The following is a 26,347-nucleotide window of genomic DNA, read 5'->3' as shown; positions in this document are numbered from 1 at the left end:
GTTGAATGGGTTGCTGTGCTACACACATACATGAATACATATTGTTCAGCACTGTCTTTAATTTTGGTTAGGCTGAAACATTTTGTTGCTCAAACTGTTTTCCAAACTTTTTAATCTTCCCCAGTTCGCAACCATGTCAGCAGCATCTGCAGCACATGGGGCAGAGAGCACTTCAAGACCTTTGACGGTGATGTTTACCAGTTTCCTGGTATGTGTGAATACAACTTGGCCTCTGACTGCCATGACTCTTACCAGGAGTTCTCGGTGCACATGAAGAGGAAGGAGAATGATGGAGACGCTACAGTCAGTTATGTGGTGGTTACCATCAATGACCTTTCTTTCCACCTCACCAAGAGCCAGGTCACTGTGAATGACCTTCCGTAAGTAAAAAGTCACATAGCCTGTTCAAGCAACTGTACTTTACTCTTCTCTGACATTTGTGCGTTATGATTAAGTTAACATTCTCTCTGTCCCAGTGTCAAGATGCCATACTACAATGCTGGGGTACAAGTGGAAAAAAATGCTGTTTACATCAAGCTCCAGTCCAAAGTTGGCATTACTGTCATGTGGAATGGTGATGATGCAGTCATGGTAAAAGCTCAAAATAAATGTTTTCATCTACTGCACTTTATGTGTGTGACATAGAAACAGATTGTTGTATCACATCGAGAACATTAGAGAAATTTTGGTCTGTAAATTATTCATAGTATGCCAGAGGAATTGGCTCAATGTACTTGGTCATATTTATATATTTTCATCATGAATAAAATCACTTTCTTTGCCTTTTAATATTTTCTTAGTACATAATTGTTATTTAAATTGCAAAAACCTAGAACTTGTTATAATCCCTTGCTGTGTTGCTGTGTCTATTGTAGGTAGAGGTGGATCAGGATTATGCTAATCGTACTTGTGGACTTTGTGGAGACTTCAATGGTGTTTCTGTCTACAATGAGTTCATTCATAATGGTTGGTTATTCACTTGATGTATTAATTCATTTTATGTTTTGGCAAACACATTCAGTCTTTTACTGTATCTTTGACATGCAACACTATGAATATAATCACATGCAGGCCTCAAAATTAGCCCCATTGAGTTTGGCAACAAACAGAAAGCCCACCGTCCAAACGATGATTGTGAGGACCCCTATGAACAGGAGGATGAATCACCAGAGAAACAGACTGTGCGGGATTCTTGCAAGGAGTTTGTGAGTTTGTTATCCACCTAGTATTAGCAATATGTAGTAATATATCCTGCAACAAAGTAATTATGTCTCTACTATCCTATTTTTCACCTTTAGCAAACCACCTGTAAACAGATGCTACGTTCAGAGTCCTGGAGCTCCTGCACCAAACTGATTAACCCTGAGCCTTACATCCAAGCCTGTGTGCAGGACATGTGTGGCTGCATCAACAGTACAAATGACTCATGTGTCTGCAGCACACTGTCTGAGTTCTCTAGACAGTGTTCCCATGCTGGAGGACAGCCTCCCAACTGGAGGACACCTCAGTTCTGTGGTAATGTTTTTCTGCTTTGTCATCATCTTTACATGTTGTATGATCATGGTTGAAAAGAGTACTGAAACACTGACATCAGCTCACTGAAAAGCAACTAATTTAAAATGTACTCAGAAAAAAGTAACTGATTTACTGTGAGAAAATTATTTAATGTGATTTTATTAAAGTTTATTAAATTGTTTATTAACTGTAATGCAGTTTAGAGTTTTAAACTAGATTATATTTTGAAAAACTGCATAAAGGGAGGCCAGAAAAGTTCTACTTGGCTGACTTTAACGCAGTGAAGTTACTGTGTTAAAGTTCTCCATATGATTTTGCAAGTACACAGAAATACTTTGTTACACTAAAGGAAAAAATCAAGTTAGTTACTGTACATTCACCTTTGGTATACTATGGAATACTTCACATTGACCTCAGTTTATTTCAATTGTACTATCTCTTCACAGCTAAACAGTGCCTATACAACATGGTTTATGAAGAGAGTGGTTCTCCTTGCATGGATACTTGCACACACTCGGACACAAGTTCACTGTGTGAGGATCACAAAATGGACGGCTGCTTCTGTCCTCCTGGTTAGTGCTCTTCACATGTTAACCCATGTTTGTCACTACATAATACTGTTTATAGTTTCCTGCTTCACTTATAATTACACTTTTATATAACTGTGACCTCCAATGTCACACATTTCTATTTCAGGAACTGTGTTTGATGATATTTCCATGAGAGGGTGCATTGCTCAATCTGAATGTCAGTGCAAGCATGACAAAATCTATAACTCTGGTGACGTCTACCAACAGGACAGAAAGAATTGGTAAGTCAAATATTTCATAATGTTAATTGGGGTGGCTGTGGCTCAGGAGGTAAAGCAGGTTGTCCACTAATTTGAAGATTGGTGGTTCGATTCCTAGCTCCTCCGGTTTGCATGTTGAAATGTCCTTGGGCAAGATATTGAACCCTAAATTGCTCCCAAAGGCTGTGCCATTGTTGCGTGTGTCTGAATGATTAGAAACTCCTCCTGATGTACAGGTTGATACTTTGCATGGCAGCCTCTGCCATTAGTGTATGAATGTGAATGGATCAATGTGGCATGTAGTGTAAAGCGCTTTGAGTGGTCAGAAGACTAGAAAGGTGCTATATAAATGCAGTCCATTTTAGCATAATGAATTATCTGGTCTCATTAATCATGTGTAATTTTTTGTAAACCTCAAACTGTTTGTGTTGTTTCAGTACATGTTCTGAAGGAAGATGGGTTTGTGAGAGCCTTCAAATGCCTGCTACATGTGCTGTTGAAGAGGGTTCACATGTAACTACCTTTGATGGGAAAACTTTCACCTTCCATGGAGACTGTTATTACACCTTGGCCAAGGTGGAAAACAAGGTGAATGATTCATATTCATACAATTCACTTGGAGAAAATATATAATCAGTTGATGTAAAATAAATCCAATGTTACTTATGTAGTTGTTCTCGTACTGTGTATATTTCAGAATGATGCTGGTCCAAAGTTCACCATCCTGGTACAGTTGGCGCCATGTGCAAACCAAGAGTTTGACACTTGTCTTAAGGCCCTTAAAATCCTGCTGAACAATGACAGAAACAATGTGAGTTAAAGCCTGTCACTTGAGATGACTGTCAACATTTATTAATTCACACATATCTGCAACACTCAAATGATCAATTCTGTTTATATTCAGGTATTAATGTTCACTTCTGATGGGGCAGTAAAGCAGAATATGCAGACCATTAGTTTGCCGTACCACTCAGGTAGGTCACACAGTAAGAAGCAGTATTAAATATATTATTTTCATCCTTCATTCATGCTATGACATCAAAATATTATACTATTGTTTGTATTTCTCTTCTTTCAAAGGTGACATCAACATATTCCACGCTTCATCCTTTCACATTTTGCTCCAGACAAGTTTTGGATTGCAAATTCAAATCCAGCATGTGCCTGTCATGCAAGTGTATGTCAGCCTGGACCAGAGCTACAAATCAAAGACACGTGGTAAGTTTTACATTTTTCCTAACATGAAGCATTGGTATCATCAAAAATATGTCAGAATACTGTCTGATTCTAAAATATTTGGCATCATCAGGTTTGTGTGGTAACTACAACATGATCCTGTCTGATGACATGAAGACTCCTCAGGGGATTGTGGAGGGAACAGCAGCCACTTTTAGTAACTCATGGAAAACTAACCTCATGTGCCAAGACAGAGAGGAAAGATTTGATGACCCCTGTTCCCTCAGTGTGGAAAATGGTAAACAATTCTGGTCGCTTATTCTACTGGTTATCTGGTGATTTAAACACTGATACCTTGTCTGCAAGTATTTTATATTTAAGGCTATTAGACAGTCGAACACTGTTGTAGACATTAAAAATAAAAGAATTACTGTTTCTTCACTCTCAGAGGGATACGCCAAACATTGGTGCGCCTTGCTAATAAGTCCAAATAGTACCTTCACACAGTGCCATTCAGTGGTGGATCCTGAGATATATTATAAGGTACAGAAAAACATTTTCTGTTGGTATTTCATTGATTTAATTGCGATAAGACTGTAATTTTCTAAAAGTGTTTGCTGTCTTCTGCAGCGGTGTATTTACGCAACCTGTAACTGCGAGAAGAGTGAGGCCTGTCTGTGTGCCGTCTTGTCCTCCTATGCACGAGCTTGTGCATCTATGGGAGTGTTCTTGACAAATTGGAGAGACAATGTGTGTGGTAAGGATTTCTTTATTTGAGTGATGATTTCTGGAGTTTGATTAACATCTTCCCTTTCATTAGTTATTCATAAAACTATTAAATAACCATTCTCATATCGTGCGCAAAACAGATAAATACACAAGGAGCTGCCCAGCATCTCAGACCTTCTCTTACAAGCATCAGAGATGCCAGTTGACGTGTAGATCACTGGGCTCAGAGCAGCAGAGCTGCACTTCTGACTTCTTGCCTGTGGATGGCTGCTCCTGTCCTGAGGGTCTCTACCTAAATGAAAATGGCAAATGCGTCCCCATGGCAAAATGTCCCTGCTACCACGACGAAGTCTACATCAAGCCAGGAAAGTCTATAAACATGAAGGACGAGCACTGGTTAGTCAGTTGTTTCCATTTCAGTGACATCAGACTTCAAATCAATTATCCTAGACTGATGATTTTACTTTATAGAAAGTGAACTGTTAGTTTTTAAGTCCCCTTGTGTTGTATGCTATATCTTTTGTGTCTTCTTCTAGTGTGTGCACTAATGGAAAGCTTCATTGCCGTTCTTGGGGACCCCACTCATCAGGTAAGTTTTTTTTTTTCAAATACAACACAAGCATATTGTTGATACAATATATATGAAATCAGTTTCTACTTCTGTTACAGCATGCCCCTCTCCAAAAGTGTTCTTCAACTGCTCCACTGCTGGCAAAGGAGAGCTTGGACTACAGTGTGCTCAAACTTGTTTAAATCTGGACAGCGATGATTGTGTGAGCCATTTTTGCCACTTTGTCCAAATTTACCTCTCACTCACAAATGACTAGATCTAATATGTATTTCCTGAATTTAATGGTGGACAGTATATTACACTGGAGATGCAATGTTTTCTATTGCTGTGATCTTCTTATCCTTCCAGGACTCCACAGAGTGTAAATCAGGCTGTCGCTGTCCATTAGGCCTTGTTGATGATGGCAAAGGTTCCTGTGTGAAAGAACATGAATGTCCATGTCAGCACAATGGGCATCTCTATCTCCGTGGAACACGAATTCCTAACAAGTGCAACACCTGGTATGACTTTGTTTAGATCAGATCATGATAAACAAATATAAAATACGTCTGAGTGTTTTACTTCATTATAGTATAAACAACACTGTTATATTTACTATTTCTAATTCACCTAGTACCTGCAAAAGTGGAAAATGGGAGTGCACAGAGAAAAAATGCTCAGGAACCTGCGTTATTTATGGAAGTGGTCATTACAACACATTTGATCAGCGAACATATGGGTTTCAAGGACATTGTGCCTATGTTGCAATGAAGGTAAACAATGGATATCAAAATCATCCAAATTACAGTTTTCCTCACCTTATTCTGCTCACCACCCTTCATCTCAGAAATGAATAGATATGACATTCATAGAATTATGACTTACTGTTATTCTTGAACATCAGTGTTTTCACTGAATTAAGCTATGTTTACCTCCATTCACTTTAAGATGACTGCTTCTCATAATAAGGAATATGAATAAAAGTGCAGATAATTATACAATCTCTCTCTCTTTTAAGAACAAATGTGGCAATAAAACAGTACAGGACAACTTTGGAGTTATCACAGAAAATGTACCATGTGGCACTACTGGCACCACATGCTCCAAAACTGTCCGAATCCAACTGGGGGTAAGACTTCATACAACACCTGACATTGTAGTAATATATCAAACAACAGTTTTTACATTGCAATAAAAACAACCTAAACCTCCTTAATATTGCAGCGAAAGGAAGTTAAACTGTCAAAGGGTAAATATGAAGAGATGGACCTGGGATATGGCAGTCAGATTCAGTACAAAATAAGAAGGGTTGGCTTGTATCTGGTCATAGAATCTGCCATTGGTCTGGCAGTGATGTGGGATCGCAAAACAACTGTTCGCATCCTGTTGGAACCACAGCATAGGGTGAGTCAAAGTTTAACTGAACACTAAATTGTTTTAGTGATGATGAATGATGAAGATTTTAAAACTAGATTTTTGAGACGCTGTGCGTTTCTTTGCTCATCTGTAGTATCGCTGTCTTGGCGGATCATGTTCTAGTGCCACTAAAGCTTGGTACAGCAATGGTATTGATACAGAGTACCATTGCTGAAATCCCGGAGGCACTATTTAAAATATTTCATAATATATGAAGTCAATAAAATAGAATATTGTGTTTGTCAATATTATACAGGTATAATAATTCCTGCATGTTCCTTGTAATGCGAAAGACTATCAATATTGAATATCGTCCCTATATGTAAAATAACTCTGTGACTCTTTTGTTTGGCTGTACAGGGAGAGGTATGTGGCTTGTGTGGAGATTTTGATGGTGATGGACAGAATGACTTTACCACCCAAGGTCAGCTGACAGTGAGCAATCCGTTAGAATTTGCTAACAGCTGGAAAGTGTCTAGCACTTGCCCAGATGTGGACACAAATGTAGATCCTTGTGGAGCAACACCCAATCGACATCACTGGGCAAAAATGATGTGCAGCATTATAACTGGAGATACGTTCAAAAACTGCCGCAATAAGGTAATGACATATTTGTTTCTGATTTATCATTATTTCAAGTTCCATGGTTTAAAATATTAAAATCGTTTTTTAAAATCTATCTTACATTTTGATAACCGAACAGGTAGATCCTCGTCCATTTTATGATAACTGTGTGAAAGATTCCTGTGCCTGTGACACTGGAGGAGACTGTGAATGTTTCTGCTCAGCAGTTGCAGCTTATGCTCAAGCTTGTAATGAGGCTGGTGTCTGTGTTGCATGGAGAACTCCAGAAATCTGTCGTAAGTAATCAAACTTAAATTAAATTGAGGTCTTACAGCTTTTTTTGTCCCAAAACCCAGTTTTTAGATCCCCAAATTCTTATAACCCCAGCAGCATTGAACCCAGAGACTGTGAGATTTTTCAAAATGTGTGTGATGTTTTCTTGGTTGTGTTATTCTTTTCTTTATAAACAAGGTGTCTAATATTCTGCCGTTTATTTTTTCCTCTAAATATATAGTATATTGAGACATTAGCCACATTTACTCATCTTGAAAATGTAACAAATATGTGAGTTGACACCAAATTTAATCAAAGGTAAAATAATTTATGTACATAGAAGCTTTAGATTGTTATATTCTTAAATTCTGTGTAATTTAGTCTAACAAAATGTAACTGAGTGTTTTTAGTTGTTTTGTTTTCTGGCTGTTTTTTTTTTTTTCTTTCAAAATTGCCTTCAAGTTTGTTATTCAACAGTGAGCATTTTAGAAAGTGATTATTTCCTACATTTAGCTAGAACTAAATGCAATTCTCAGGCCTAAAAGAAATATAATGCTAGAATGTTTTAGGTGGAATTTAAGTTTATCTCTTTCACTGAGTGACACATTTTACAGAGATTAAATTAGTTATTATTAGTCAACATTTCCTTTATTTAAAAACATATCTTGTTTCTTTTCATTCTAGCTGTCTTTTGTGACTACTACAATGACCCGGGTGAATGCAAGTGGCACTACAATCCTTGTCACACACCTTGCTACAAGACCTGTTTGAATCCACAAGGAAATTGTAGCAACCCTATACCCAACCTGGAAGGTAAGAGGTCAATTCACAACATACTGTCTTTCCTTAAATAAATGTGCATTAAGTTGAAATAAAATTTTAACCTAATGCTGAGCTGATCCTATTTGGTGTACTTTATGTCATAAAATATTAAAACAAACCAGGCCAGTATCAGTTTCCAAGATTTTAAAAAACAATGTTAATAACAATGCTCTTATTGTTAAAGCATAATGTATGGTTCTTTATGCTCTGACTTTTACAGGCTGTTACCCTGTTTGCCCTGAAGATAAGCCCATATTTGATGAGGAGAAGCAGGAATGTGTGGAGGAATGTGAAGGTTGCTTTTACAACGGGACTAGATATGAAGACCATGACGTTATTTACAATGTGACTGACAACATGGGAATGTGCTACTACGCAATCTGTATTAATACAACAATAACATTTATAAATGAAACCTGCTCTACAACAACTGTTTCACCATCAACATCACCAACGATTAATACAGTCACTACACCTGTAAGCCCCACAGCCCTCCCTACTAGAACAACTGAAGAGCAAACCACAACCACAGAATCTACAACCACACCAACAGGACCCCCAACTACAACAGAGGGGCCAACAACAACCACAAAATCTACAACTTCACCAACTGAACCGCCCTCTACAACTCCAGGGACAACTTCTACACTTGTGACAACGGTAACTGAACCCGTTACTACAACTCTAAAGCCAACTGTAAGCCCAACAACCACAAAATCTACAACCCTGACCACCGAACCTCCTACTACAACTCAAAGGACAACCACAAAATCGACAACTTCACCAACTGAACTGCCCTCTACAACTCCAGGGACAACTTCTACACCTGTGACAACGGTAACTGAAACCGGTACTACAACTCTAAAGCCAACTGTAAGCCCCACAGCCCTCCCTACTAGAACAACTGAAGAGCAAACCACAACCACAGAATCTACAACCACACCAACAGGACCCCCAACTACAACAGAGGGGCCAACCACAACCACAAAATCTACAACTTCACCAACTGAACCGCCCTCTACAACTCCAGGGACAACTTCTACACTTGTGACAACGGTAACTGAACCCGTTACTACAACTCTAAAGCCAACTGTAAGCCCAACAACCACAAAATCTACAACCCTGACCACCGAACCTCCTACTACAACTCAAAGGACAACCACAAAATCGACAACTTCACCAACTGAACCGCCCTCTACAACTCCAGGGACAACTTCTACACCTGTGACAACGGTAACTGAAACCGGTACTACAACTCTAAAGCCAACTGTAAGCCCCACAGCCCTCCCTACTAGAACAACTGAAGAGCAAACCACAACCACAGAATCTACAACCACACCAACAGGACCCCCAACTACAACAGAGGGGCCAACCACAACCACAACAGAGGGGCCAACAACAACCATAAAATCTACAACCCTGACCACCGAACCTCCTACTACAACTCAAAGGACAACCACAAAATCAACAACTTCACCAACTGAACCGCCTTCTACAACTCCAGGGACAACTTCTGCCACTACTCCATGTATTAATCCGTGTGACTGGTCAGACTGGTATGATGTACATAATCCAGAAGAGGACAAAAGTGACTGGGAAACATATGAGAACATCACAAATAGTGGTAAAGAAATATGTGAAAATCCAAAAGAAATTGATTGTAGATCAGCAGCTCAACCTGACATGGATTTCGATGACTATTTGAGTCAAACTCACCAAGTTGTTTCCTGTGATTTGGAAATTGGCTTAATATGTAGAAAAGAGGACCAGAAAAGCCGTCCATTCAAGTGCTTCAACTATAAGATCAGAGTTTGTTGTGAGGTAAACATATGTGGAAGCACAACCCCAACAAATACACCTATTATCACAACTGAGGGACCAACCACAACCACAACAGAGGAGCCAACCACAGCCACAAAATCTACATCTCCGACCTCTGTACCTCCAAGTACAACTGGTGGGACAACCACAACCACAAAATCAACAACCCCAACCGCTGTACCTCCTACTACAACTAAGGGACCAACCCCAACCACAACAGAGGAGCCAACCACCACCACAAAAACTACATCTCCGACCTCTGTATCTCCTACTACAACTGGCGGGACAACCACAAAATCCACAACCCCAACCGCTGTACCTCCTAGTACAACTGAGAGTCCAACCACAAGCACAACAGAGGAGCCAACCACAACCACAAAATCTACATCTCTGACCTCTGTACCTCCTAGTACAACTGGTGGGACAACCACAACCACAAAATCAACAACCCCAACCGCTGTACCTCCTACTACAACTAAGGGACCAACCCCAACCACAACAGAGGAGCCAACCACCACCACAAAAACTACATCTCCGACCTCTGTATCTCCTACTACAACTGGCGGGACAACCACAAAATCCACAACCCCAACCGCTGTACCTCCTAGTACAACTGAGAGTCCAACCACAAGCACAACAGAGGAGCCAACCACAACCACAAAATCTACATCTCCGACCTCTGTACATCCTAGTACATCTGGTGGGACAACCACAACCACAAAATCAACAACCCCAACCGCTGTACCTCCTACTACAACTAAGGGACCAACCCCAACCACAACAGAGGAGCCAACCACCACCACAAAAACTACATCTCCGACCTCTGTATCTCCTACTACAACTGGCGGGACAACCACAAAATCCACAACCCCAACCGCTGTACCTCCTAGTACAACTGAGGCTCCAACCACAAGCACAACAGAGGAGCCAACCATAACCACAAAATCTACATCTCCGACCTCTCTACCTCCTAGTACAACTGGTGGGACAACCACAACCACAAAATCAACAACCCCAACCGCTGTACCTCCTACTACAACTAAGGGACCAACCCCAACCACAACAGAGGAGCCAACCACGACCACAAAATCTACATCTCCGACCTCTGTACCTCCTAGTACAACTGGCGGGACAACCACAAAATCAACAACCCCAACCGCTGTACCTCCCACTACAACTAAGGGACCAACCCCAACCACAACAGAGGAGCCAACCACAGCCACAAAATCTACATCTCCGACCTCTGTACCTCCTAGTACAACTGGTGGGACAACCACAACCACAAAATCAACAACCCCAACCGCTGTACCTCCTACTACAACTAAGGGACCAACCCCAACCACAACTGAGGAGCCAACCACCACCACAAAAACTACATCTACGACCTCTGTATCTCCTACTACAACTGGCGGGACAACCACAAAATCCACAACCCCAACCGCTGTACCTCCTAGTACAACTGAGGGTCCAACCACAAGCACAACAGAGGAGCCAACCAAAACCGCAACCACAACACAGGGGCCAACCACGATCACAAAATCTACATCTCCGACCTCTCTACCTCCTAGTACAACTGGTGGGACAACCACAACCACAAAATCAACAACCCCAACCGCTGTACCTCCTACTACAACTAAGGGACCAACCCCAACCACAACAGAGGAGCCAACCACCACCACAAAAACTACATCTCCGACCTCTGTATCTCCTACTACAACTGGCGGGACAACCACAAAATCCACAACCCCAACCGCTGTACCTCCTAGTACAACTGAGGGTCCAACCACAAGCACAACAGAGGAGCCAACCACAACCGCAACCACAACACAGGGGCCAACCACGATCACAAAATCTACATCTCCGACCTCTCTACCTCCTAGTACAACTGGTGGGACAACCACAACCACAAAATCAACAACCCCAACCGCTGTACCTCCTACTACAACTAAGGGACCAACCCCAACCACAACAGAGGAGCCAACCACCACCACAAAAACTACATCTCCGACCTCTGTATCTCCTACTACAACTGGCGGGACAACCACAAAATCCACAACCCCAACCGCTGTACCTCCTAGTACAACTGAGAGTCCAACCACAAGCACAACAGAGGAGCCAACCACAGCCACAAAATCTACATCTCCAACCTCTGTACCTCCTAGTACAACTGGTGGGACAACCACAACCACAAAATCAACAACCCCAACCGCTGTACCTCCTACTACAACTAAGGGACCAACCCCAACCACAACAGAGGAGCCAACCACCACCACAAAAACTACATCTCCGACCTCTGTATCTCCTACTACAACTGGCGGGACAACCACAAAATCCACAACCCCAACCGCTGTACCTCCTAGTACAACTGAGGGTCCAACCACAAGCACAACAGAGGAGCCAACCACAACCGCAACCACAACACAGGGGCCAACCACGATCACAAAATCTACATCTCCGACCTCTTTACCTCCTAGTACAACTGGTGGGACAACCACAACCACAAAATCAACAACCCCAACCGCTGTACCTCCTACTACAACTAAGGGACCAACCCCAACCACAACAGAGGAGCCAACCACCACCACAAAAACTACATCTCCGACCTCTGTATCTCCTACTACAACTGGCGGGACAACCACAAAATCCACAACCCCAACCGCTGTACCTCCTAGTACAACTGAGAGTCCAACCACAAGCACAACAGAGGAGCCAACCACAACCACAAAATCTACATCTCCGACCTCTGTACCTCCTAGTACAACTGGTGGGACAACCACAACCACAAAATCAACAACCCCAACCGCTGTACCTCCTACTACAACTAAGGGACCAACCCCAACCACAACAGAGGAGCCAACCACCACCACAAAAACTACATCTCCGACCTCTGTATCTCCTACTACAACTGGCGGGACAACCACAAAATCCACAACCCCAACCGCTGTACCTCCTAGTACAACTGAGAGTCCAACCACAAGCACAACAGAGGAGCCAACCACAACCACAAAATCTACATCTCCGACCTCTGTACCTCCTAGTACAACTGGTGGGACAACCACAACCACAAAATCAACAACCCCAACTGCTGTACCTCCTACTACAACTAAGGGACCAACCCCAACCACAACAGAGGAGCCAACCACCACCACAAAAACTACATCTCCGACCTCTGTATCTCCTACTACAACTGGCGGGACAACCACAAAATCCACAACCCCAACCGCTGTACCTCCTAGTACAACTGAGGGTCCAACCACAAGCACAACAGAGGAGCCAACCACAACCGCAACCACAACACAGGGGCCAACCACGATCACAAAATCTACATCTCCGACCTCTCTACCTCCTAGTACAACTGGTGGGACAACCACAACCACAAAATCAACAACCCCAACCGCTGTACCTCCTACTACAACTAAGGGACCATCCCCAACCACAACAGAGGAGCCAACCACCACCACAAAATCTACATCTCCGACCTCTGTACCTCCTAGTACAACTGGCGGGACAACCACAAAATCAACAACCCCAACCGCTGTACCTCCTAGTACAACTGAGAGTCCAACCACAAGCACAACAGAGGAGCCAACCACAACCACAAAATCTACATCTCCGACCTCTGTACCTCCTAGTACAACTGGTGGGACAACCACAACCACAAAATCAACAACCCCAACCGCTGTACCTCCTACTACAACTAAGGGACCAACCCCAACCACAACAGAGGAGCCAACCACCACCACAAAAACTACATCTCCGACCTCTGTATCTCCTACTACAACTGGCGGGACAACCACAAAATCCACAACCCCAACCGCTGTACCTCCTAGTACAACTGAGGGTCCAACCACAAGCACAACAGAGGAGCCAACCACAATCGCAACCACAACACAGGGGCCAACCACGATCACAAAATCTACATCTCCGACCTCTCTACCTCCTAGTACAACTGGTGGGACAACCACAACCACAAAATCAACAACCCCAACCGCTGTACCTCATACTACAACTAAGGGACCAACCCCAACCACAACAGAGGAGCCAACCACCACCACAAAAACTACATCTCCGACCTCTGTATCTCCTACTACAACTGGCGGGACAACCACAAAATCCACAACCCCAACCGCTGTACCTCCTAGTACAACTGAGGGTCCAACCACAAGCACAACAGAGGAGCCAACCACAACCGCAACCACAACACAGGGGCCAACCACGATCACAAAATCTACATCTCCGACCTCTCTACCTCCTAGTACAACTGGTGGGACAACCACAACCACAAAATCAACAACCCCAACCGCTGTACCTCCTACTACAACTAAGGGACCAACCCCAACCACAACAGAGGAGCCAACCACCACCACAAAAACTACATCTCCGACCTCTGTATCTCCTACTACAACTGGCGGGACAACCACAAAATCCACAACCCCAACCGCTGTACCTCCTAGTACAACTGGCGGGACAACCACAAGCACAACAGAGGAGCCAACCACAACCACAAAATCTACATCTCCAACCTCTGTACCTCCTAGTACAACTGGTGGGACAACCACAACCACAAAATCAACAACCCCAACCGCTGTACCTCCTACTACAACTAAGGGACCAACCCCAACCACAACAGAGGAGCCAACCACAACCACAAAATCTACATCTCCGACCTCTGTATCTCCTACTACAACTGGCGGGACAACCACAAAATCCACAACCCCAACCGCTGTACCTCCTAGTACAACTGAGGGTCCAACCACAAGCACAACAGAGGAGCCAACCACAACCGCAACCACAACACAGGGGCCAACCACGATCACAAAATCTACATCTCCGACCTCTCTACCTCCTAGTACAACTGGTGGGACAACCACAACCACAAAATCAACAACCCCAACCGCTGTACCTCCTACTACAACTAAGGGACCAACCCCAACCACAACAGAGGAGCCAACCACCACCACAAAAACTACATCTCCGACCTCTGTATCTCCTACTACAACTGGCGGGACAACCACAAAATCCACAACCCCAACCGCTGTACCTCCTAGTACAACTGAGAGTCCAACCACAAGCACAACAGAGGAGCCAACCACAACCACAAAATCTACATCTCCGACCTCTGTATCTCCTACTACAACTGGAGGGACAACCACAAAATCAACAACCCCAACCGCTGTACCTCCTACTACAACTAAGGGACCAACCCCAACCACAACAGAGGAGCCAACCACCACCACAAAAACTACATCTCCGACCTCTGTATCTCCTACTACAACTGGCGGGACAACCACAAAATCCACAACCCCAACCGCTGTACCTCCTAGTACAACTGAGAGTCCAACCACAAGCACAACAGAGGAGCCAACCACAACCACAAAATCTACATCTCCGACCTCTGTATCTCCTACTACAACTGGCGGGACAACCACAAAATCCACAACCCCAACCGCTGTACCTCCTAGTACAACTGAGGGTCCAACCACAAGCACAACAGAGGAGCCAACCACAACCGCAACCACAACACAGGGGCCAACCACGATCACAAAATCTACATCTCCGACCTCTCTACCTCCTAGTACAACTGGTGGGACAACCACAACCACAAAATCAACAACCCCAACCGCTGTACCTCCTACTACAACTAAGGGACCAACCCCAACCACAACAGAGGAGCCAACCACCACCACAAAATCTACATCTCCGACCTCTGTACCTCCTAGTACAACTGGCGGGACAACCACAAAATCAACAACCCCAACCGCTGTACCTCCTAGTACAACTGAGAGTCCAACCACAAGCACAACAGAGGAGCCAACCGCAACCACAAAATCTACATCTCCGACCTCTGTACCTCCTAGTACAACTGGTGGGACAACCACAACCACAAAATCAACAACCCCAACCGCTGTACCTCCTACTACAACTAAGGGACCAACCCCAACCACAACAGAGGAGCCAACCACGACCACAAAATCTACATCTCCGACCTCTGTATCTCCTACTACAACTGGAGGGACAACCACAAAATCAACAACCCCAACCGCTGTACCTCCTACTACAACTAAGGGACCAACCCCAACCACAACAGAGGAGCCAACCACGACCACAAAATCTACATCTCCGACCTCTGTACCTCCTAGTACAACTAGTGGGACAACCACAACCACAAAATCAACAACCCCAACCGCTGTACCTCCTACTACAACTAAGGGACCAACCCCAACCACAACAGAAGAGCCAACCACGACCACAAAATCTACATCTCCGACCTCTGTACCTCCTAGTACAACTGGTGGGACAACCACAACCACAAAATCAACAACCCCAACCGCTGTACCTCCTAGTACAACTGAGAGTCCAACCACAAGCACAACAGAGGAGCCAACCACCACCACAAAATCTACATCTCCGACCTCTCTACCTCCTAGTACAACTGGTGGGACAACCACAACCACAAAATCAACAACCCCAACCACTGTACCTCCTAGTACAACTGAGAGTCCAACCCCAACCACAACAGAGGAGCCAACCACGACCACAAAATCTACATCTCCGACCTCTCTACCTCCTAGTACAACTGGTGGGACAACCTCCATTTCCACAACTTCAACACCTGAATCACCTGTCACTGGTTCCACATCCACAGTGCATCCACCAACAGCCCCCATTATCAGCACCCAAACAACCCCAGCATCTCAAACTACACCATCAACAATAACCACACTGAGTTCCACGACACAATGCTTCTGTGTAGTTAATGGCAAGCAATATAAGCCAGGTAAGTAAATAAAGTTATTATGTCTATAACAAGCTATATGAGTTTGTTTCTTTTAAAGATCTACCACTGTCTATTCAAGTATTCCTTTTTTTCCTCACCTTTAGGGGAGAAAATACTTGACATGGAACACATTGGATCAGGTGTATGTCTCACAATGATATGTTCTGATATTTGTGAGATTAGCAACAAGACTGAACCTTGCAGGCCGACGCCTTTGCCTACACCCACACCCAAACCTGTACCTGACTGCCCTGAATGGGATGTAGCAGTAAGAATCTTAATTAATCTAGCACATCAAAACATACTATTTATGTTATACTCATAGTACTTGAGAAGTACAAATAACCTTTCCTTTTTTGCTAAATACTTCAAAATATGCTTGATTTTCTCTCTTTTTTTCATTTTACACCAGCAAAATGAGACATTCTTACTGTGCAACTGCACCTTGGCAAGATGCATTGAGAACAATACAATTGAAATAATTCCTTATGAATGTCCACCCCTTGAACCCATCACTTGTACCAATGGAAAGAAACCTGTTCTTGTGTATGATGAGAATTACTGCTGCCACCATTACGCTTGTGACTGTAAGTTATTGTATGGTTAAAAGGATATATGACATATTTATGTTTATATTTTCCTGTTAAATACATTTTTGATTAGAACCTCAAACTTTTTTTGTTTCTTTTCAGGTGTATGTGAAGGCTGGGGAGATCCTCATTACATCACATTTGATGGACTCTTCTACAGTTATCAAGGAAACTGTACTTATGTTTTGATGGAAGAGATGTCACCAAAATATAATTTGAAGATATATATTGATAATGTCTATTGTGATCCCACTGAAGATGTTTCCTGTCCGCGATCTATAATTATATCATATCAATCGCAAATTATCACACTCAAGAATCATAACCTTAACTTTGGAGAAGCAGATATGGAGGTAAAACAATATATGGTCATGTGAAAGTCTTATCTCATGACCATTCCTTAAACTCACCAGACTAATTTTGAGTAGATCATTATTGACATTGTAGATGGAATAGCAATGATTGATCGTTGTCCTTTTGTCATACTATATATATATTATTTTTTGTTATCATATTTTTCCCTTTAGGCTTTAATAGATGGAGTAAGTCTGAAACTACCTTATTCACAACGAGGTGTGAAGATCATGAATTCTGGCATTACCATGGTTTTGGAGATCTCTCACCTAAAAGTGATCATTACATTTGGAATAACTGGCTTCAGTGTGACCCTTCCATATCAATACTTTGGCAACAATACACAGGGCCATTGTGGTAAAATCATCTCTCTCTCCAGTGGTCACATTATTAAATCATTAGTTTGAGATAAGACAATTGTATTAACTATTATGTGACTCTGCTGACAGGAACATGCAACAACAACCAGGCTGATGACTGCATGTTACCTGGAGGCCGGCTGCTGCAAAATTGTGCTGTGATGGCTGACTATTGGCCTGCATCAGACATTCACAAACCCAACTGTAACATACCACTTGTACTCCCCACCGACATACCTGAATCCCCACAAATCTCATCTCCATGCAAGCCAGACGCCATTTGTGATCTGCTTAAGAGCAGGTAGACATTCTCTAATCCATTTATTGGTGTTGATTTATCCCCATAACTTTGATATTTTGCAGTTTTTCTCAGCTTTTTCATTTTATCAAAATATGAACAGTGTTTTTTTTCATCCAGTTTTGATTTGTGTTTTACTCCCACAGTGTGTTTGCAGAGTGCCATCCCCTTGTCGCTCCTGACAAATTCTACCAAGGTTGTGTTTTTGATAGCTGCCATGTTTCCAACCCAGCGGTGCAGTGCACAAGTTTGCAGACCTATGCTGCTGCCTGTGTGCAGGCTGGAGTTTGTGTGCACTGGAGGAACCACACCACAATGTGTGGTAAGCACCCCCTAATTATTTTACTGTGAACGCTGGGATCAGTGGAGTCAGGAGGGGCAACTCATGTTTTTACATTTAACACACATTGAACAGGCTGTTTTACATTTTATTATATACAGTACGTAGGTAATATGTAGAACCAATTATATTGAGTTCTTTTCTTCATTAACAGCCAGTGACTGCCCATCAAACAAAGTTTACAAGGCATGTGGTCCTGCAGAACAGTCAACCTGTCAAGACAAGTAAGTCTCAACGAAAATGAAGTGTATTCATTTTATGGTTTATTGTACACGTATTTCCTGAGACTAGGATCATAATGGACAATGGCAACTACAATGTATTAAATCAATTGTCTTTTAGACATCTGAAAGGAGTACCATCAACTGTTTTTATAGATTTTGTTCTTTATGATTGCATTTTACAGTGCTATTGATCCAATCATGAACTTCACAACTGAGGGCTGCTTTTGTCCTGATGGAATGAAACTCTTCAACAAAGAGTCCGGCATATGTGTTGATAAGTGTGGTGAGTGTGGTGTATATCCTCTAGTCTTATCATTAAGCTGTTTATTTCATATCACTCATTAAGTCCTTCGGGATTGTTAATTTTCCACAATGCTCATTTCCCAACAGGATGTCTTGATCCTGAGGGCATTCCTCGTGAGGTGAGCCAAGTCTTCTACTCAGTTAAAATCCCAGCTGTGTTGTTTACTTGTTGCAAGAGACAATTAACTCACTAATGTGGTTTATTCTTTCAGGTAAATGAAAGGTTTGAGTACAAATGCCAAAACTGCATCTGTGATGAGTCCACCAAGACTGTGACTTGCAAGCATAAGGTGTGCCCAGCACCACCTCTAACAAGCTGCACTGGTCCAGGGTTCGTCCTTGTCAACCAAACTAGTCCATCAGACCCCTGCTGTACTTCCTATGTCTGCCGTAAGACATGTAGCATCATTTGTCTTTCAGAATGCTTTACATTTATATCCATTCTTAACGATGGCTGTTAGCTATTTACTCTCACCATTTTATCATCTCCACAGAGTGTCGCAGCAATACTTGCCCAGTCAACATCATGAAATGTCCAGTTGGATATCGGCCAACTGTTAGTGTTCCAGAGGGAAAATGCTGTCCAGAACATACATGTGGTGAGTGCTCGAATTCACAGTTCAACTTCATATAAACTCTAATGACTGCATTGATATTTTCGCATGACTTTCATTGACTTGGCTCACGTCTTCATTCTAGATCCTGAGAGGGTTTGTGTCCACAAACAAATTGAATACCAGGTAAATAAGTTGTTGAATAAGTTTGTCACATAATTCATTAATATATCACTTTTGTCATTTAATGATTTCTGCTGCACTTTAAAGTCTGTATGGCTGAAAACATGAGTTTGAACACATTTCCTCTTTATTTTCTAGCCTGGTGCTTCAATTCCTGGGAATCTATGTCAGAATTGTACGTGTACCAATGAGGTGGACCCCAAATCCAGTCTATTGAAAATGACTTGTGAGATTCTGCAATGTGAAGAAAAATGTGACAAGGTATGAGAAATTACATCCATTATTTTCATGTACACAAAAATTACAAGAGTGAACTCGTAAAACTGGACTTGGCGACTTATTCCTCCTTTTTTCTCAGGGTTATGAATATGTGGAAACGGATTCAGATATATGCTGTGGGAGGTGTGTACAGACACACTGTGTCTTAAATGTTAATGATACCGAACATTTATTGGCGGTAAGTTGGATCGTCTCTGTTGGCTATGCCTTTACATGTTCAAGTTTAATAGCCAAAAGTATCTCAGTATTTTGATATCTGCATGTGCTCCTGCTCTTCAGCAAGGAGAAACCTGGTCACCACCTGGGAATATGTGTGAGCATTACACCTGTGTCAAGAGTGGTGAGACTTTAACAACCATGCGTTCACACATTGTCTGCCCGCAATTCCAGGAGAGCAACTGCCAACCTGTAAGTTATCACTTTCAAAAATTTTAATGGATTGACTGTGTCTTTGAGAATAAAAATTTACTATGAAAGAAACTCTATTGATGTTGTATATTCCCCTCCTCAGGACACAATTCAAACTTCAGCAAATGGCTGTTGTAAAACTTGTGAGTATCTTTGACATTTTCTTTACTTTTGAATAGAATGTAATTACATAAAACAAGCTAACTGTGTGTTTCTTTTGAAAAGGTGTGGAGAAGGAGAAGGCCTGCAAGTTAGAATTCACGAAAATCCACATTATGCACAAGGGCTGTTGGTCTAAGGAGGAGGTAGATGTTCCATATTGTGAGGGATCCTGCAACACTTTCACCAAGTAAGGATGATATTACATTATAAGAATAATAAAAATACAATATTAGAACATTTCTCATTCCTCTGGAAAGTCACAAAACCATAAACATTTGGACATTTTAAAAATGCTTAGGTATGCAGTGTTCCCCCTATGATAGTACAGGCCTGGTGGACCACCAGGCCAAAAATATTTTCTTAATGCCAAAAATGACGCCAAATACCCATTCATTCGAAAATCAATAGCATGTAAATAATAGTCCGTGTTGTTGCCTGGGAAACTGCAGGTAGCTTAACTCCTTTAAAGGAATAGGGCAGTGCGTAAGTGTAAGCGTAAGCAGCTGCTAATCACCCCCCACTCTCTCTCCCCCAACCTAGGGGAAACACTGGTATGGTTTGTAAAAATTTCAAGTTAATTGATTAAGTTAATTAATCCCACCTCTGCTTTCTTCAGGTACTCTAGAGCAGCAGGTGCTATGCGGCATTCTTGCACATGCTGTAAGGAGACACGCTACAGCAATCGCACTGTTGACTTGCTATGTCTCAATGGAGAAGTGGTTCCTCACACATACATCCATGCAGAGGAGTGTGGCTGTCGCCACACAGACTGCACCACAGCTCCAGTATATCCAGCTCGCAAGAGGCGAAGCTTCACACTGGTGTAATTGAAAATCTGTATGGAAAGTTCTTCCCTTATTGCCCTAACAATCATTGCATCTCTGTAATTGACACTATAGAGAAGGCATTTATCAACTGATCAAATAAAAAGATGCATCTATGTTCATGTCTCATCTTTTCTATTTTCTTGTTTAATCAAATTCAAATAAACACATGTTGGTGCCTGATCCATAGCCTGATCAGCAAATAACACACAGACCACCAACATGAAATTAGAATGTCAGAGTGGTGCCCAGAAACGACACAGCAGACTTCTTTGCCAAACCTCATCTAAAAATAATTATGTTTGGAAATGCAGTTTTCCCTCCCTATGAATGACGGTAAGTAACAGACAACTCACGCATCTCTGGATCCTTTGGATAGTAATAATGTTAATGTTTAACCTTTACCACAGCTGAATTACCATATCGATTAAGCGATCAGTAAAGTTATCACCTGACCATAGCCAGTTTAACACATCTAAAGCTGATGACACATTACTTTGAGCTCCTGCTGGAAAATAAAGTGAACAGTGAAAATATTAACCCCTATTTCCCTTTGTACTTCTTTTAGGATGTCATTTTACTTCACACTGACTGTATCATATGCTATATATTCTGTATCAGCTTGTTCCAGCACTTCATTGAAGCTGTATGATGTTTATGCTGAGTAAAATATTCAAATTATTTTTATGAGTTTTAGGGCTTCACCATTATATCAAATACAAATATTCTAGATATCTTGTACACCCTTAGATTTCCGCAAAATTCAGACAGGGATATCTGGTATCTTTGGAATCTGTGTCTAAAAAAGTCATGACTAGGTTTAATGGCTATAATCAACAAAATACATCAATAGTCTTTCAACAGAATTACTTTTTTCACTCATTTATAATAAACTGGGCCTCATGTGAAGTAACTAAGGCTGTTCCTGGAGCACCACAGTCTGCTGATGAGTTGTAAGTCTCTGTAACTACATGAGCACAGCTGACTCACTAGTGCAGGCAGTGTGTGCACCTTTAGCAGTGGGCCAGACTCAGTCACCTGCTGCTCATCTAGTGGCACTCAAGCACAGGTCATGGCATCTCCAGCTCAAATTATTTCTGGAAAAAAAAAACATACCAACAAAAAGACATTTAAAATACATTTTGGTACACAGGTGTAATACACTCAATTGGCAGTTTATTAGGTACACCTAGTCGAAATCAATACAGTGCAATACATAATTTCATTTTATGGATATTAGGGCAAAATGGGTCAGGGGGGTATTACCAGGAAATTGGGTAAAATGAGTAAGGGAGCAGTGTTGGGTGTAACGCGTTACAAAGAAACGCGTACTGTAATCACACTACATTTGTCTGTAATGCAGTAATGTAATGCGTTACTGCTCCTACATTCAACAATCACATTAGAGTTACTAATCACAAAAATCTGTCGTTACTTGCGTAATACAGGTTCTTCAATTATTTGCATTAAAAAATAATCAAAGGTGCCTTTCATGCACGCTTGCGCAAAGCACGACGTGATTTAGCCAAGTAGGACGTGATTCTGGATCAACATCCACATTGCGATCCTGGATCAACATTGCGATCAACCAATCACAGCCCTCTGACATCATCGGTGTGCTGCTTCTATGCTTCTCTCAAAATTTCTTTGTGGCTGGCTTTGTGTACTTCGAATTTGTTACGCGAAAGGACAAGATTGTGCAGGTGATTGCACCTGCAAAGGCAACATGCTAACACAAAGCTAGAAACCAAAGAATCCCGTACCCAGAGTGATGCTCAAGCCGAGTGTATGCCGACCCCAACCAAACAGCCAAAGCTTGATTTTCAACAGGTAACGTTAACAAAAGCAGAGATGAATATGCTTGTAGCATCGTCCGTACATAATAGAGGAAATGCTGCCTGTTTCTACAGTGGAATCTCTGTCTTTCAGAGACATACTCCTCAAAGTACCGATAACAGGGAATGGACGGCCACCATCATCAAGCAGGAAAACTTTTTTCTTTTGTATATCCTCCTTATTAAGATAGGGATTTACTCTGATATGTGGGCATATGTAAGGTTTAACGTTATATAGGTAACTGGTAATTACACGATAATGCATCTCAGGCGTTGTTGCGGAGTAATGTAAAAGTAATGTAACGAGTAGTGTAATAATTACCTTTCACAAGGAGTAATTAAGTAAAGTAATGCATTACTTTAAAAAAAAAAAAAGAAGTAACGAGTAATGTGTAATGCATTACATTTTTGAGTAATGACCCCAACATTGTAAGGGAGGGGGCGGAGGAAATAGGGTAAAATGAGTAAGGGGGGTGGGTTACTCAAAAAAATGGGTAAAATGAGTAAGGGGTAGTCCTCGATCCAGCCATGGTATATAATATTTGCTCAGTTGTGAGAAGAGCGGATTTTCAAACTCGCCCCCCTGGTCGTGGTTAATGTGTGTTGGAAATCCAAATTTGAGGGGATAATAATTGAATATTCTTAGACTTGGATGTTGTAGGGTTTGCCTGCGTAAAGCGGGTGAAATTATCTACAACTACCAATATATACTCATAGCCGCCTTTGCACTTGTCGAGATGAAGGAAGTCCACTGACACAAGCTCGAATGGCTGTGTAGTGACAATATTTGTATGAGGGCTGGAATTTTTAAACAATGTGTGTTGCAGTTTTATAAATATATTGTATTATACTGATTCTACTATTACCCAATAAATAAATACAAAGTACTTGTTGGTTGTTGTGATGCATTTGTGTCGCTCTGATTACTAAACATTATTTTCACACCACAACATGTGAACATTTTATTTAAAATATTTAAACATTCAAAAAATAGCAAAGTCGCTATTCAGCAGAGTCTCGTGATTGGTTCGCTCGCTCCACGTGAAAGCGTCTTTCATCAGACTGACGTAGCCCATTACATGCCCTTCCCTGCTTTCATTCACATCACAGCCATACATCACATATTTTCCCTGAAAGGTTACTAGGTATTGAGGTGGGGAATTGGTGGTACAAATTCCCCTGAATATAGATCCCTGCTCCCATTCACACATGACCCCTTGCAGGAAATGTTCCTGAACATTTCAGGTATAGACTGCGTGTGTCAAAGGGGCTTTACAGACCTAAGATACCAATATGATCCTTGGGCTCCCTCTGCTGGCTGTGCATAAACACAACATAAAACGCCACCAAAGCCTCAGGTCCTGCCATTCTTTTGAAACAAGAAATTTAATGCTGATACATATAATGTAAATTATTCAATACAGTGGTGATACTTGACACTAAATACAGATAAGCACTATGCACACATTGTGCACATTGTATCAGGCCCAACCCTTATGAACGTCACCCTGCACCCGCCAGCTGTTCACTCTAACCATGTGAACAACTCCCCACCCCCACTGATATGAGTTCATAATAACTATTTTTAAACAGAGCACTCAGTTGTGCAAAATAGTTATTAATCACTCCAGCTATGGGATCATCATATATCATTTATTAAAGCTTGAAATGCTGCTCACTAAATTCTGTTTACTCATTATTTTAACAGGGGTTCTTGGAAATGAAAGCGGGATGTAAAGATGTTTTGCATGCTCTCAATATCAACACAGGTAGGAGCTCCTCCAAAGGCAAACATTGCTTTGGGCCTGTTCCACAGGTGGACAGCTGCATGATGAGGAAGATCTATTCCTCCGTGACAGCATGTGTTATGTTGATTCAGGGAGGACAGTTGATGCGTCATATTACCCTGAGACAGTTTTGATTAGAGGCAGGACTGTTTGAGATGTTGGAATCCATATTGACACAATACTTTTTAACTTCCAACGCTTGTTGTCATTCCTTAAACAAACTTCAGCTGAACTGACAGTCACTCAGGTGGTTTAAACAAAGTATTGTTTCAGAATACAGCAGAGGCTTTCACATAGAAGCATAACAGATATGTAATAGAAGAACAAAACTAAAATAAAGAATACAAAAATATGCTGCAGTATTTTCCAGTAATATTACTACAATTATTCACAATTGCCCCAAATAAGATTTCATACTCTGTGGTTGAATAAATATTAAAAGAATGATGCAAAGAAGAAAAACATCCAGTCTTAACCTTTCCAAAGGTGTTTGAATACATGTCATTGAATAATGAAGCTGGCTTTATAGTGTTTATGATGAATAGCTAGAACTTACCTATCGTGCTACAGCACTTACACTTGAACGTTTCACTACATCTATTTTTGACTATATGAACAAAATTATTTTAGATTAGTTTTTTAAAAGAAGACAACAATAATAAAAATCAAATTAATTCAATGACATATATAGACTTAGTTGGTAGTTAATTATAGTTAATAACACATATAGAGAATCTAAATTCACAGTCACCCTAACATGACCACACAACCAGATCAGTGTCCCCCACATGGGGTGGTGGGCAAAATGCAACCAATTGAATTACCCTTGACCTGAAAGAACTCCATATGTTCTTGGGAAAAAAGGAGGGATTTGATCTCAGAGTAGCTCCACTGCGGTCACCATAGAGCAACATGCAGCTGGGATGAAATGACAGGGTGCTTAGCTCACACACTCTCTCAGCTGAGGTCAGAGCAAGCAGCAAAGCTGTCTTGAATGACAGCCACAGTTGACAGTGGGTGTTGCACCGGTTGGCAACAGATCTACTTCCGCCCTCCCGAACCAGGCCCAAATCTGCTTCACCACCTTGGACATTATAAATTATTATATTTAATAATTTTCATTTTTGAATAATACTGTAACTTTTAAGTTTTCTTAGTCTATGGCCCAGGTAGTTCAGCAGGTTGGCAAACAATTGTAGTTGTGGTTCTATGTGAATATGAGAAGCATTGTCAAACACTTTGTTCACTTAGAAAAGCTACTGTTTAAAGGTTCTGTATGTAGGAATCAGAAATTCCTTCTCATTAGTGACACCTGTGGCTGTTAAACAAGCTGTAGTCAACTTCCTGGTGCTGACTACAGCTTAGTCAAGTCAAGTCAAGTCAAATTTATACATATAGCACATTTCATATGGC

General features: G+C 41.7%; 3 protein-coding genes and 1 long non-coding RNA gene across 6 annotated transcripts; 3 read left to right on the top strand and 1 right to left on the bottom strand.

Annotated features, from left to right (window-relative positions):
• Positions 1-109: 109 nt before the first annotated feature.
• LOC137183151 (mucin-2-like) lies at positions 110-5,246 on the top strand. Its single transcript, XM_067589991.1, has 16 exons — positions 110-380; positions 477-591; positions 876-966; positions 1,072-1,205; positions 1,299-1,515; positions 1,962-2,087; positions 2,212-2,326; positions 2,743-2,881; positions 3,003-3,116; positions 3,210-3,279; positions 3,386-3,523; positions 3,615-3,779; positions 3,930-4,024; positions 4,112-4,238; positions 4,351-4,983; positions 5,130-5,246. The coding sequence occupies exons 1-15, from the start codon at positions 211-213 to the stop codon at positions 4,686-4,688; spliced, it is 2,154 nt and encodes a 717-aa protein (XP_067446092.1). The 5' UTR covers positions 110-210; the 3' UTR covers positions 4,689-4,983; positions 5,130-5,246.
• Positions 4,492-23,243, bottom strand: LOC137183175 (uncharacterized). 3 transcript variants are annotated; one of them, XR_010928418.1, is made up of 4 exons: positions 23,076-23,243; positions 22,303-22,409; positions 5,082-5,194; positions 4,492-4,581 (listed from the first exon to the last, which is right to left on the bottom strand). It is a non-coding gene; the product is annotated as an uncharacterized lncRNA (long non-coding RNA). The 3 variants fall into 3 exon arrangements; XR_010928416.1 differs by lacking the exon at positions 23,076-23,243 and adding an exon at positions 22,748-22,920; XR_010928417.1 differs by lacking the exon at positions 23,076-23,243 and adding an exon at positions 22,748-22,913 and having other exon boundaries at positions 22,324-22,409.
• Positions 5,296-16,442, top strand: LOC137183747 (mucin-2-like). The gene is made up of 7 exons (XM_067591052.1): positions 5,296-5,533; positions 5,779-5,889; positions 5,985-6,164; positions 6,537-6,776; positions 6,880-7,036; positions 7,698-7,826; positions 8,056-16,442. Exons 1-7 carry the CDS (start codon positions 5,306-5,308, stop codon positions 16,440-16,442), a joined length of 9,432 nt encoding a protein of 3,143 aa, XP_067447153.1. The 5' UTR covers positions 5,296-5,305.
• LOC137183147 (intestinal mucin-like protein) lies at positions 16,308-21,429 on the top strand. The gene is made up of 19 exons (XM_067589978.1): positions 16,308-16,434; positions 16,539-16,702; positions 16,847-17,021; positions 17,127-17,377; positions 17,552-17,735; positions 17,828-18,038; positions 18,182-18,357; positions 18,530-18,599; positions 18,782-18,882; positions 18,990-19,021; positions 19,115-19,292; positions 19,397-19,501; positions 19,602-19,642; positions 19,778-19,900; positions 19,998-20,096; positions 20,198-20,326; positions 20,430-20,469; positions 20,552-20,675; positions 21,105-21,429. The coding sequence occupies exons 2-19, from the start codon at positions 16,556-16,558 to the stop codon at positions 21,313-21,315; spliced, it is 2,397 nt and encodes a 798-aa protein (XP_067446079.1). The 5' UTR covers positions 16,308-16,434; positions 16,539-16,555; the 3' UTR covers positions 21,316-21,429.
• Positions 23,244-26,347: the final 3,104 nt, after the last annotated feature.

The sequence above is a fragment of the Thunnus thynnus genome, chromosome 5, assembly GCF_963924715.1.
Source record: "Thunnus thynnus chromosome 5, fThuThy2.1, whole genome shotgun sequence".
In the NCBI taxonomy this organism is placed as follows: Eukaryota; Metazoa; Chordata; class Actinopteri; order Scombriformes; family Scombridae; genus Thunnus; species Thunnus thynnus.
The sequence above is the reverse complement of the archived record's forward strand: the minus strand, read 5'-3'. Positions and strand labels throughout refer to the sequence as shown.